The following is a 13,625-nucleotide window of genomic DNA, read 5'->3' as shown; positions in this document are numbered from 1 at the left end:
GTGTCAGTACCTACCCATAGAGGAAAGGTGTGATGGGGATGTTTTGTGTCAGTACCTACCCATAGAGGAAAGGTGTGATGTGGATGTTTTGTGTCAGTACCTACCCATAGAGGAAAGGTGTGATGGGGATGTTTTGTGTCAGTACCTACCCATAAAGGAAAGGTGTGAAGGGGATGTTTTGTGTCAATACCTACCCATAGAGGAAAGGTGTGACGGGGATGTTTTGTGTCAGTACCTACCCATAGAGGAAATGTGTGATGGGGATGTTTTGTGTCAGTACCTACCCATAGAGGAAATGTGTGATGGGGATGTTTTGTGTCAGTACCTACCTATATAGGAAAGGTGTGATGTGGATGTTTTGTGTCAGTACCTACCCATAGAGGAAATGTGTGATGGGGATGTTTTGTGTCAGTACCTACCCATAGAGGAAAGGGGTGAGGTGGATGTTTTGTGTCAGTACCTACCCATAGAGGAAAGGTGTGATGGGGATGTTTTGTGTCAGTACCTACCCATAGAGTAAAGGTGTGATGTGGATGTTTTGTGTCAGTACCTACCCATAGAGGAAAGGTGTGATGGGGATGTTTTGTGTCAGTACCTACCCATAGAGGAAAGGGGTGATGGGGATGTTTTGTGTCAGTACCTACCCTTAGAGGAAAGGAAATAATGATTCAAACAATATACAGATGGTCAGGGAGGGACATGAAATATTTACTCTAACGCTTTCTCTCTCACTTCTCTCTCTCGCTCTCTTTCTCACTCTCTCTCTCACGCTCCCTCCATCCACCCCCTCTCTCTCTCACCTCCCTGGTTCTGCATGGCCAGTGGACTGCCTGGACCCTCAGTGTTCTGGCCATGGTGTTTGTGTGAAGGGGGAGTGCCTGTGTTCACCGGGGTGGGGAGGCCCAGACTGCGAGAATACCCTTCCAGCGTGCCAGGAGCAGTGTTCAGGCCATGGGAACTACCTGCCAGACTCTGGCACCTGTACCTGTGATTCCAGCTGGACAGGCTCCGACTGCTCCACCGGTGAGTACAAGAACCATGACGTGCATACAACTTACGTACATGCAGAGCCATATATAGAGATAGAAATGTCTCTATCGCTATACTGTGTGGTTCTTCCTACATACAGATACACACACTTGAATACAGTGCTTTCAGACTGTTACCACACATAAACAATTCACATCCTTAGAAAGGGCTGTAGTGACTTGTGAACGGAGTCGGAAAGTCCACTCCCAGACACTTAATGGGGAGCCTTTGGAGTTTAATCACATCCTTAACCTCCCATAAAAGGTTTAAATGTAGTCAAGCCGCTACTGTTGTTTTCTGTCTTGCTGTGATTTAGATTACTAGATTGCGTTTGCTGTACATGACTCTAACTTTTGGTCTTACCTTTGACTGAGTAACACAGACCCTGGCCAATGTGTTTTTCTGCTTGTAATGATCTGCCAGTTCCTAGCAGAAGCAGAACTTCACACACCCAGCAGCCTATCAGACAACTGAGCAATCATTTCTCCGACATGCTGTGTGTAAATTGGACTACGCACCATGGCTGCCATCTAAGCCTTTTGGTGGGAGACATGACATTATTACATACTAATGCTCGTTTTTTATTCTTCCTTTTTTAATATGCCTCCTCCAGGGAACAATAATGCCATGGTTAGGATTCGTCCCGAGATATGCTCCTTTGTACAATTTAAATCTGTTATTTTTAGTATACTGTAGGTGTTATCTGTTCATCAGCTTTTCGTATTTGAATTTAGGTCACATTTCTGGCTGTTTATACAGAATAAATTAAAGTTATCTTCACTGCACTCACTTGTTAGTACACTGCGACACTTGAAAAAGTAGAAAATGTCTATGCATTTAATTTCAGTCTGTCTCCTGTTGAATTCATGGCGAACAGCTGTCTCTTACTGAAATGTTTAATGAATTAGTTTGAGTCAGAGGACATTGATAATGAGGGTTGCCACCGATAACAAACAGCGTTGACACGGTGGTTGTAGGAACATCTCAGAGAAGCTGTGTGAGCCCTTGAAGAAAATCACATGATTTCACATGAAATTTCACATGTGAAAACATGTGTTTTTGGAATACTTCACATGATCACATGTTTTCACATGTGTAGTTTCATCTTATCACATGTTATCACATTAACTTCACATAAGATCACATGTGATCACATGAAAACGTGTTTTTGGAACACTTCACTTGTTCACATGTGAAATTCATGCGTTTTTTCCGTAAGGGAGAAGATGCTGGATATTCCTCTGTGTAGTTTGTCATCTTTGTCTGAAAGTTGTTGTTTTTGTTTTGTTCAGCCAGTGATACAGATGTAGATTACATGTAGCAGCCAGATCACAAAGGAGATCAGGTTCTTCAGTAGCCCAGGGCCAGGTTTATAGATTAGCTGCCTGCTGCTTTAGCTGCCACACAACACAACAACACACTAACACACACCCTGCTGGTGTCACTGCTTATGGAGAGGGATGGAAACCGTGACAACAATATTATGGAAGCCTCCATCCTTTAGAATATAGGGTCCCTGTCATATGAATTTTTGCTCATCTTCATATTATTAATGGTTCTCTTCCTTGAGTCAAGTAGTGCTACATGCCAAGCCTTTATTAAAGTTGGGTGAAAAACCTGAAAGGTGGGCTGCATATTAAGACATTCCTCAAAAGGCAAAGTAATCACTCATTCTTCATTATTTTTCCTATCAATTGTGTTTTCAGTGATGGCCAAAGGGAAAAACAGCTCATGTGGAGGCTATTTCACTTTCCAATGAATTGAATCTTGGAGCAGTGTGGTGCCTCGGTTTCCTTAACCATGAAAGAATTGTGCATTCACTCAACCCACACTTTTTTCCAGCCTTCCAAAGCAAAGTTCAGGTTTTCTATCCAAAAGTGAAAATTGATTTTATGTTCACTCAAGTATATGTAGAATTACTTGTAATGTTGACTGTGTGTGACTGCACTGACAATGTCATTACTATGGAGTAGACATACTGTAACCTCACTGTAAGACAGTGAATTATATGTATCAATGTGCAGTATTTGGTTTTTAAAACAGAAATATAAAGGCATTGAAGATAATGCCAACATTCAACTGTTATTATAAAATTGTTTTAGATGGCAAACATGTTGAATTCTATTGCGAACAGATGCATAGAGGAAATGGATTAAATGTCATATGCTTAATGGTAGAAAAATCGAGATTAATAAAATGCAAATTGAGTTGTTATGGCATGATTAAATATGATGTATATTTTAATGGGAATGCCTTTTCCATGTGTGGGGATAAGTGGCCTTTCTGCGCCAGCAGCTCTTTCTTCTCCCTGCTGATTGGCTACTTGCTGATAGGATGTACTCTCCATATTCTGCTGAAATTATTCATTGAATACCATTAAACTTCTAAAACTTTAAGCATTGAATGTATTATAACTGCACCTGCAGCACTCAACATAGAAAGTATTGCCTGTTCTGTATTATAACAAACATTTTCCTATTCCTATTCAAAATTAAAGTTTCAAATCATGAGTATGTAGAGTAGAGATACCATTAGAATAAAAATGGTAATGGGTTTTCATTATATTCCTTTTAAATATATTCATTTTTTTGTTCTATTAGATGAACTTGCAAGACAAGATGAGTGCAGAAATGAGTCTAGGATCCTGAATTAATTCATAGGAAATGATCACGTGTATTTTGGGAGCAATGATGCAGCTGACCTTTGACATGTCCATCTGGCCTGTGTAGAGGTGTACTGTCTGTTGCCCAGTGCAGTAAGACCCCTGCCGGTCTCTCTCTGTGTCTGTGTGCAGAGGTGTGTCCGGTGCCCTGCAGTGCCCACAGTGTGTGTGTGGGAGGGAAGTGCCAGTGTGAGGAGGGCTGGGAGGGGCCAGGCTGTGACCTGCAGGCCTGCCACCCCCGCTGCCAGGAGCATGGCCAGTGTAAGAACGGACAGTGTGAGTGCCACCCCGGCTGGGAGGGAGAACACTGCAGCATCGGTGAGTCTCGCCCCCGCCCCCCGAGGACTAACACTACCACAGGAGGTTAATACACAGAGCGTGTAACGTGACTCTAGTAGCTATTGTTCTGTTTAGAGGCATAGGGGCTGATTTACTGTACCCAGGCTTGATGGTGTTTTAGCATGTTGTGACCTTGGGACTATAAGGTTCTATCTGTGCAAAGCATAGTTTTGAGATATTGAGAATACAAGTTTTCACATCCTAGATCTCAGAACAGTTTTGTAGTGAATTCTTCTTGCATAACCCATTAAGGTCCTCACTGTAAAGGTAACTAAAGTGCAGAATATCAAAATCCTGAGACATTTGTAAATCTGTTTTTTTAGGGGGTGCCATCACAGATAGAACCTTATGGCTGAACCCAGATTGATATTTCAGAGCTATAAGGTTCTATCTGACACTTCTGAAATAGACATGTTCAGTTTTTAAGAAAACTGTACGGTAGCTATTTGAATACATAAATGATAGAATAACACTAATTTACCAAGATAGAGTCAGAACACATCAACAAATACATTAAGAAATGTATTATGTCATCACTGATTTCTGACAGTTGTTTTTTTGCTTGCGTAAAATTATTGCTGGCTAGACTAGCCTAGACCAGGGAGATGGCAAAGACATTTGTTCTGATTGGTCCATCTGTATTTGTTCAGTCTTGTGATTGGATTGCAGACAGAACCTAATAGCGTCAAGTTCAAATGGGTTTATGGAGATAGAACTTTCTAGTTTTTCATTTTCTTCACTCAAAATTAACTTTTTCAAAAATCTAACTTCGCAGACATATGAAGAACCATCTAAAGGTCAATTATATGTGACTAACAAATGTTTGACAAAAATGTCAGATAGAACCTTATAGTCCCGAGGTCTTGATGTCTTAAACTGTGACCACGCTTTACTAATGTACTAATGAAAGATGTGTGAACCACAGATTTTTGCAGATACAAATCAACGAATATGTAATCCATGTGCGTGCATATTTTCTATCACCACATATTTTAAATACTGTAGCAGTTTAGCAGACCATTCCCAGCCAATCATCCGTCTGCTGTATAATATAGATGAGCAGTTGTCAGATGGAACCCATGAGTCATTCTTGCCCGGTCCTTCACTCAATCTGCTAGAAGAGTACAGGTGAAACACTGGTACCAAACCTTGCTAGACATTTAGAGGGAGGGAAGCGGGGTGTTTAGGAGGGTAACATGTTACCATGTGTCTTAGAGCCACTGGCTGGGGTTCAATGATGTCAGTGACCTGCCTGTCAGTTATACAATTTATCCACTTCATTGGCGTTATTTGAGAATGAAAACTCTGAGTCACAATTAAACTGTTGGTTGCCGCCAGGCAAATTTTCCATCAGCCATGCCCTCCTCCCTAGAGTGGAGGCATTTTTATTTTTCTTGCAACTGAATAATTTGCTCCCCAAGTTCGAACACACTCAATTAATGTGGATACACCTTGATAGAACACTGCAGTTTGTCATCTGGGACTAATGGAATTGGGTATTGCCAAGTGACTGAAAAGCACATTTTGTAAAAGAACCAGAAGATCTTTTTAAACTTCAAAAATGCAAGAAAACACTCCTTTGAAATCCTTCTACTTGCCTTTAAAGATAGGGAATTGGAGATGGGCTTTGTGTCTCTGTGGATGTGTGAATCAAACCATAAAGCTTAGCTCCTGGCACATTAATAGGCTGTAATTATCTCTTCATGTGCCCTGGTGCTAGCATATATCTTTGAGGCTCAGTAATCTAATCTCAGACACTTTTTTCTTTCTTCCTTTTATCTTCATGTGGTATATAGCATATTACCTGGATCTCGTTGTTAAAGGTAAGATGCACACTCATTCTTTAGGATTTAATTGTTTCATAGCAGCAGGGGTTTTGAATGGTATGCCTACCACCAAAGCACATTTATTGAGATGTTAATTAATTCTGAGGAGAAAGTATTATGCCCAAAGCAATGGCAGAACATTCACTATATTCAATTTATGTGAGATGGAATATAACAAAATACACCCCCCTATGTATTTATTTGGACATTGAATCTAAAACTTTTAATTTGTCTCTATACTCCAGAATTTTGTATTTGAGATCAAATGTTTTATATGAGGCAACAGTACAGAATGCCACCATTTATTTGAGGGTATTTTGAGGATATCTGGTTTACCGTTTAGAAATGAAAGCACTTTATGTATCTAGTCCCCACATTAAAAGGTGTTATAAGTATTGGGACAAATTCACTTATAGTGTATACATTTAGTAAAAGGTTTAGTATTTGGTCCCATATTCCACGCAAGGACTACATCAAACTTGTGACTCTACAAACTTCTTTAATGCATTTGCAGTTTGTTTTGGTTGTGTTTCAGATTATGTTGTGCCCAATAGAAATGAATAGCACATAATGTGTGGTGCCATTTTAGAGTAACTTTTATTGTAAATAAGAATGGAATATGTTTCTAAAAACTTCATTAATGTGGATGCTACCATGATTACGGATAATCATGAATGAATCTGGAATAATGATGAGTGAGAAAGTTAGAGGCATAAATATCATACCCCTCCAAAATGCTAACCTCCCCTGTTATTGGTAATGAGGTTAGCATGTTTTGGGGGCATGATATTTAACCCTAGTAGTCCCAAGACCCCAGCAAAAATGGTATTTTCATTTATTTGACTTTCATTTATGTTTATGTCCAGCCCTTATATTTAGCCTCACAATGAAGTGCTTTACCATTTTCTTTTCAGGACAACCAGGGCTACAAGTAGAACACAAAACAATTTGACATAAACAGTTGCTTTCATTACATTTACATTTTACATTTTAGTCATTTAGCAGACGCTCTTATCCAGAGCGACTTACAGTTAGTGAGTGCATACATTTTCATACTGATGTATACTGACGTATGTGACATAGGTACAGTGAGGGAAAAAAGTATTTGATCCCCTGCTGATTTTGTACGTTTGCCCACTGACAAAGAAATAATCAGTCTATAATTTTAATGGTAGGTTTATTTGAACAGTGAGAGACAACAACAAAATCCAGAAAAACGCCAGAAAATTCCAGGAAAACGCATGTCAAAAATTTGATAAATTGATTTGCATTTTAATGAGTTGAAGTCAGAAGTTTACAGACACTTAGGTTGGAGTCATTAAAACTTGTTTTTCAACCACTCCACACATTTCTTGTTAACAAACTATAGTTTTGGCAAGTCGGTTAGGACATCTACTTTGTGCATGACACAAGTAATCTTCCAACAATCGTTTACAGACAGATTATTTCAATTCTAATTCACTGTATCACAATTCCAGTGGGTCAGAAGTTTACATACACTAAGTTGACTGCCTTTAAACAGCTTGGAAAATTCCAGAAAATGATGTCATGGCATTAGAAGCTTCTGATAGGCTAATTTACATAATTTGAGTCAATTGGAGGTGTACCTGTGGATGTATTTCAAGGCCTACCTTCAAACTCAAAATAAATCAGCCAAGACCTCAGAAAAACAATTGTAGACCTCCACAAGTCTGTTTCATCCTTGGGAGCAATTTCCAAATGCCTGAAGGTACCACGTTCATCTGTACAAACAATAGTACGCAAGTATATACACCATGGGACCACGCAGCCGTCATACCGCTCAGGAAGGAGACGTGTTCTGTCTCCTAGAGATGAAAGTACTTTGGTGCGAAAAATGCAAATCAATCCCAGAACAACAGCGAAGGACCTTGTGAAGATGCTGGAGGAAACAGGTACAAAAGTATCTATATCCACAGTAAAACGAGTCCTATATCGACATAACCTGAAAGGCCACGCAGCAAGGAAGAAGCCACTGCTCCAAAACCGCCATAAAAAAGCCAGACTACGGTTTGCAACTGCACATGGGGACAAAGATCGTACTTTTAGGAGAAATGTCCCCTGGCCTAATGAAACAAAAATACAACTGTTTGGCCATAATGACCATCGTCATATTTGGAGGAAAATGGGGGATCTTGCAAGCCGAAGAAGACCATCCCAACCGTGAAGCACAGGGGTGGCAGCATCATGCTGTGGGGGTCATGCTGCTACAGGAGGGACTGGTGCACATCACAAAATAGATGGCATCATGAGGAAAGAAAATGATGTGGCTATATTGAAGCAACATCTCAAGACATCAGTCAGGAAGTTAAAGCTTGGTCGTAAATGGGTCTTCCAAATGGACAATGACCCCAAGCATACTTCCAAAGTTGTGGCAAAATGGCTGAAGGACAACAAAGTCAAGGTATTGGAGTGGCCATCACAAAGCCCTGACCTCAATCCTATAGAACATTTGTGGGCAGAACTGAAAAAGCGTGTGCGAGCAAGGAGGCCTACAATCCTGATTCAGTTACACCAGCTCTATCAGGAGGAATGGGCCAAAATGTTATTGTGGGAATCTTGTGGAAGGCTACCCAAAACGTTTGACCCAAGTTAACCAATTTAAAGGCAATGCTACCAAATACTAATTGAGTGTATGTAAACTTCTGACCCACTGGGAATGTGATGAAAGAAATGAAAGCTGAAATAAATCATTCTCTCTACTATTATAATAATAATATGCCATTTAGCAGACGCTTTTATCCAAAGCAACTTACAGTCATGCGTGCATACATTTTTTTTTTGTGTAAGGGTGGTCCCAGGGATCAAACCCACTACCTTGGCGTTACAAGCGCCGTGCTCTACCAGCTGAGCTACAGAGGACCACAATTATTCTGACATTTCACATTCTTAAAATAAAGTGGTGATCCTAACTGACCTAAGACAGTTTTTACTAGGATTAAATGTCAGGAATTGTGAAAAACTGAGTTTAAATATATTTGGCTAAGGTGTATGTAAACTTCCGACTTCAACTGTAAGTATTTGACCCCCTCTCAATCAGAAAGATGTCTGGCTCCAAGGTGTCTTTTATACAGGTAACAAGCTGATATTAGGAGCACACTCTTAAAGGGAGTGCTCCAAATCTCAGCTTGTTACCTGTATAAAAGACACCTGTCCACAGAAGCAATCAATCAATCAGATTCCAAACTCTCCACCATGGCCAAGACCAAAGAGCTCTCCAAGGATGTCATGGACAAGACTGTAGACCTACACAAGGTCTCCCTCGGCCTGTGGCTCCATCCAAGATCTCACCTCGTGGAGTTGCAATGATCATGAGAACGGTGAGGAATCAGCCCAGAACTACACGGGAGGATCTTGTCAATGTTCTCAAGGCAGCTGGGACCATAGTCACCAAGAAAACAATTGGTAACACACTATGCCGTGAAGGACTGAAATCCTGCAGCGCCCGCAAGGTCCCCCTGCTCAAGAAAGCACATATACAGGGCCGTCTGAAGTTTGCCAATGAACATCTGAATGATTCAGAGGAGAACTGGGTGAAAGTGTTTTGGTCAGATGAGACCAAAATCGAGCTCTTTGGCATCAACTCAACTCGCCGTGTTTGGAGGAGGAGGAATGCTGCCTATGACCCCAAGAACACCATCCCCACCGTCAAACATGGAGGTGGAAACATTATGCTTTGGGGGTGTTTTTCTGCTAAGGGGACAGGACAACTTCACCGCATCAAAGGGACGATGGACGGGGCCATGTACCATCAAATCTTGGGTGAGAACCTCCTTCCCTCAGCCAGGGCATTGAAAATGGGTCGTGGATGGGTATTCCAGCATGACAATGACCCAAAACACAGGGCCAAGGCAACAAAGGAGTGGCTCAAGAAGAAGCACATTAAGGTCCTGGAGTGGCCTAGCCAGTCTCCAGACCTTAATTCCATAGAAAATCTGTGGAGGGAGCTGAAGGTTCGAGTTGCCAAACGTCAGCCTCGAAACCTTAATGACTTGGAGAAGATCTGCAAAGAGGAGTGGAACAAAATCCCTCCTGAGATGTGTGCAAACCTGGTGGCCAACTACAAGAAACGTCTGACCTCTGTGATTGCCAACAAGGTTTTTGCCACCAAGTACTAAGTCATGTTTTGCAGAGGGGTCAAATACTTATTTCCCTCATTAAAATGCAAATCAATTTATAACATTTTTGACATGCGTTTTTCAGGATTTTTTTGTTGTTATTCTGTCTCTCACTGTTCAAATAAACCTACCATTAAAATTATAGACTGATCATGTCTTTGTCAGTGGGCAAACGTACAAAATCAGCAGGGGATCAAATACTTTTTTCCCTCACTGTATTCTTACTAGGCTTAATACCCTGATTCAAACACCCATTAAGAGAACTCATCTCAGTAGAAGTGATGATACCTTCTCCACTCCCCTGAGGAACTTGTCTGTTCCTGTGTAGTTCCTCTTAGGCTCAGTCAGTAACTCACACAGACATGAGTTTTATTGACGAAAGAAAGTCTGCCAAAGCAAAAACCTGATGAAAATGAATTGATATGAATTCTGTAAAAACAGAAATAATTTGCTCAGTGGGAAATGAATATCCAACTAGTCAATGACAACTGTGTGGAGTTTGGAGTTTGTGACAGCAACTATGTGATCTTATTACAGTATTATAGACACTATGTCCTGGGATTTCCTATGGTCTTCTACGTAGATGAACCCCTTACCTTCTAACAACTCTTGTGTAGCTTGTGAGGGTCATAGAGTGTGCATGCTTGTGAGAGTCTCAGCTTTTCATAGATATATTCTTATAGTTTGAATCTCAAACCATTCTGACTACAGACGTTTTTGTAAGAAAAGACACAGCCTGGGCCCCTTCGGGATCTGCCCACACACCACTCTGGCTCAGCCCCTGTTAATCACACAGACTAATGGTTGGTACCAGCGTATGCAGAGAAATAGTCAAATCTGATGGTATAACCAGAAGTCTGTAGCTCAAACACACAATGTTTAAAAGGGGTTAGAAGTTCTAAATTGGTGGGACTCATTGGGTTAAGGATCTAATAACTTTCTCACTCATCATTATTCACGATTCATTCATGATTATCCATAATCATGGTAGCAGCCACATTAATGTAGAAGTGTTCAGAAACACTTATATTCTTATTTACAATAAAAGTGACTCCAAAATGGCACCACACGTTATTTACTATTGATTTCTATTGGGCACAACATAATCTGAAACACAACCAAAACAAACTGCAAATGCATGCAAAATGTTTGTAGAGTCACAAGCTTGATGTAATCATTGCATGCTAGGAATATGGGACGAAATACTACACTATAAGTTAATTTGTCCAAATACTTGACACCTTGAAATGAGGTGACTGAATACGTAAAGTGCATTTATTTCTAAATGGTAAAACAGATATTCATGAAAATACCCTAAAATAAAAGGTGACATTCTGTACTGTCGCCTCATATAAAACATTTGATCTCAAATCCAAAATCCCGGAGAATAATTAAAAGTTTTAGCTTCACTGTCAAAATAAATACGTAGGATAGTGTATGTAGCAAATGTTTTCGAATGGCCAGACATCTGGATTTTATGTAAATTAAAAAGGTAGCAGCATCTGTCCCCATCTCCTTAATCATGAGGAATGACCCGTTGTTTCTGGCAGTGTTCTGATACACAGACTGTCTGTCTTCTCTCCCTCTCTCCATCCAGACGGCTGTCCAGGCCTGTGCAATGGCCGCGGTCGCTGCACCCTAGAACAGAGCGGGTGGCACTGTGTGTGCCAGGCGGGCTGGAGCGGCATAGGATGCAACATCGTCATGGAGACAGAGTGTGATGACAACACCGACAATGACAGAGGTAAGGTCCCTGTGGATGGTGGCCTGTCTGTGACTCAATAATGATTAATAACTTGACCTCCAGCGTCGTTGAAGGTCAGGATGAGGAAATATTTAGGACCACTTCTCCTTCCCGACATCTGAACAAACGAGCCTTTTCATTTTCATTTCCATTTTCCTTTTCCTTTTGTTAGATTATCACTACAGTAGTTGCCATGGCTCTCAGACCAAGGGGACCTCTAGGTTTTCTCTCAGTAATTTACTGATGGTGTGCTGCCTGCTGCTTGGCTCCTCTGAGGATTAATGCTTGAGCGTAGCCCCTGGTGTTCCAGTGAACAGGGAGCCAGAAATGAGGCTTTGGAGCTCGGGTTCAATGCCCATGTCTTTGAGGGAAACGTAAAAGAGGGAGAAAAAGGCCATTTGTTAAAGCAAGGGTAACCTAGTTGTTCCCTGACTTACATCACATGTTATTGTTGTTTCAAAGTAAAACAAGAGAAAGTCAAGTTTACAATTATGTAATATGAAATGTAAAACATGTTTGTGTAATGTAGTAATTACTGTAGTCTGGTATAATTCAAATTGTGATTGACAGGTTAGAAAACATATTGCTTCTGTTTAGGCACCATGTCTCATCGAGAGCCAGCTTCTTCATGTATATGTCCCTCTGTATATGAGGTGTACATTGGCTACATTAGACTGCATCTAGTTCCTTTGTATGTGGCAAAGGAGATAAAAGCATAATACAGTTACCATCAGTCAAGCTACCATCTGGAAACAGGGATGTGGTTGGAGTGTGAACTCCTTTACCTAAAAAAAGTAAAGTTTATGATAATACAATATTAGGTGTAATATGTAGAAATGAAGAGTCATTATGAATTAATTTAAAGTGACAGGCTACAAGATATACTGATTCTGTTTGAGCACTATGTCTCATCCAATTCCACTACATGAGTCAGATGTTTAATTAAAATGTACCTCTTTATATAAGGTGCAAAATTGGCTACATTAGACTGCATCTAGTTCCTTTAAATGTGCAGACAGAAGGCTGCGTTTACACAGGCAGCCCAATTCAGATCTTTTTTCAACTAATTGGTCTTTTGACCAATCAGATTTGAAAAAGATCTGATGTGAAAAGAGCTGATGTGATTGGTCAAAAGACCAATTCGTTGAAAAAAGATCTGAATTGGGCTGAAGTGTCAGAAGGTAAGAGCATAATATTGTGTACAGCCTCTACAGTCTAGCTAGTGTCTGAAAAACAGGGAGATGTGGATTTGAGCGTGAACTCTTTTACCTAACCCACTCCTCATGGTTTCCCAGCTCTGGCTGCTTGTACAATTACCTCTTACCTTGACAGTGTTAAGTCAGATTATTTATCCCAGGAAGCTTCTTGATTGAAGCAAGACAGCTTCTTCACTTTAACAATTCTTCATTCTTTGCTAATTTTCACAGTTTCTCTAGCCGTGTTAGTGTGCATTCCCCTGTGTGTGCCTGTGCATGTGATAAGGCAGGCATGTGCAGCGTGATGTTAGTGTATCTTTGTTTTGTTTGTGTTGATCATAAATCATGCACTGTATTTTCTTTCCTCACCCACTACAATAGAAAACAAAATCACGTTCAGTTCAGTGATGTGCGGCAACCTGGGCAGTAAACGTTCACTCTGTCATTCTACAACCTAAATGAGTGCTATTCACGGCAGCTATGACTCTCCCTTCAAAGATGATACCTCAGCATTGTGTGTGAGTTCTTATGACTGATGGGAATCTTGGATGATGTACATTCATTTTGGCCCTCCTTTGATGGAGAGGGAAACTGTAGGAGGCTCAAATTGGCAGACACTCCAACAAAGGAGAGGAGGAAATAATCACCCCATGCCAATTACTTCCCCAAGCCAATATATATATGTCAAAATCC

The 13,625-nt window shown here is 40.6% G+C and overlaps 1 protein-coding gene across 1 annotated transcript in view; it reads left to right on the top strand.

Annotated features, from left to right (window-relative positions):
* Window positions 1-13,625, top strand: part of LOC311136644 (teneurin-1-like) — a gene marked incomplete at both ends in the record, with an annotated part of 197,434 nt that overhangs the window by 119,423 nt on the left and 64,386 nt on the right. Inside the window, 4 exons of the mRNA XM_084170849.1 lie at window positions 823-1,023; window positions 3,824-4,009; window positions 5,827-5,853; window positions 11,590-11,736. Of these exons, the coding sequence (XP_084026975.1) occupies window positions 823-1,023; window positions 3,824-4,009; window positions 5,827-5,853; window positions 11,590-11,736 (561 nt within the window). The remainder of the gene's footprint in view (window positions 1-822; window positions 1,024-3,823; window positions 4,010-5,826; window positions 5,854-11,589; window positions 11,737-13,625) is intronic.

The sequence above is a fragment of the Coregonus lavaretus genome, assembly GCF_964263955.1.
Source record: "Coregonus lavaretus genome assembly, chromosome: 10".
Classification (NCBI taxonomy): domain Eukaryota; kingdom Metazoa; phylum Chordata; class Actinopteri; order Salmoniformes; family Salmonidae; genus Coregonus; species Coregonus lavaretus.
This window is presented reverse-complemented; position numbering and strand designations above follow the sequence as displayed.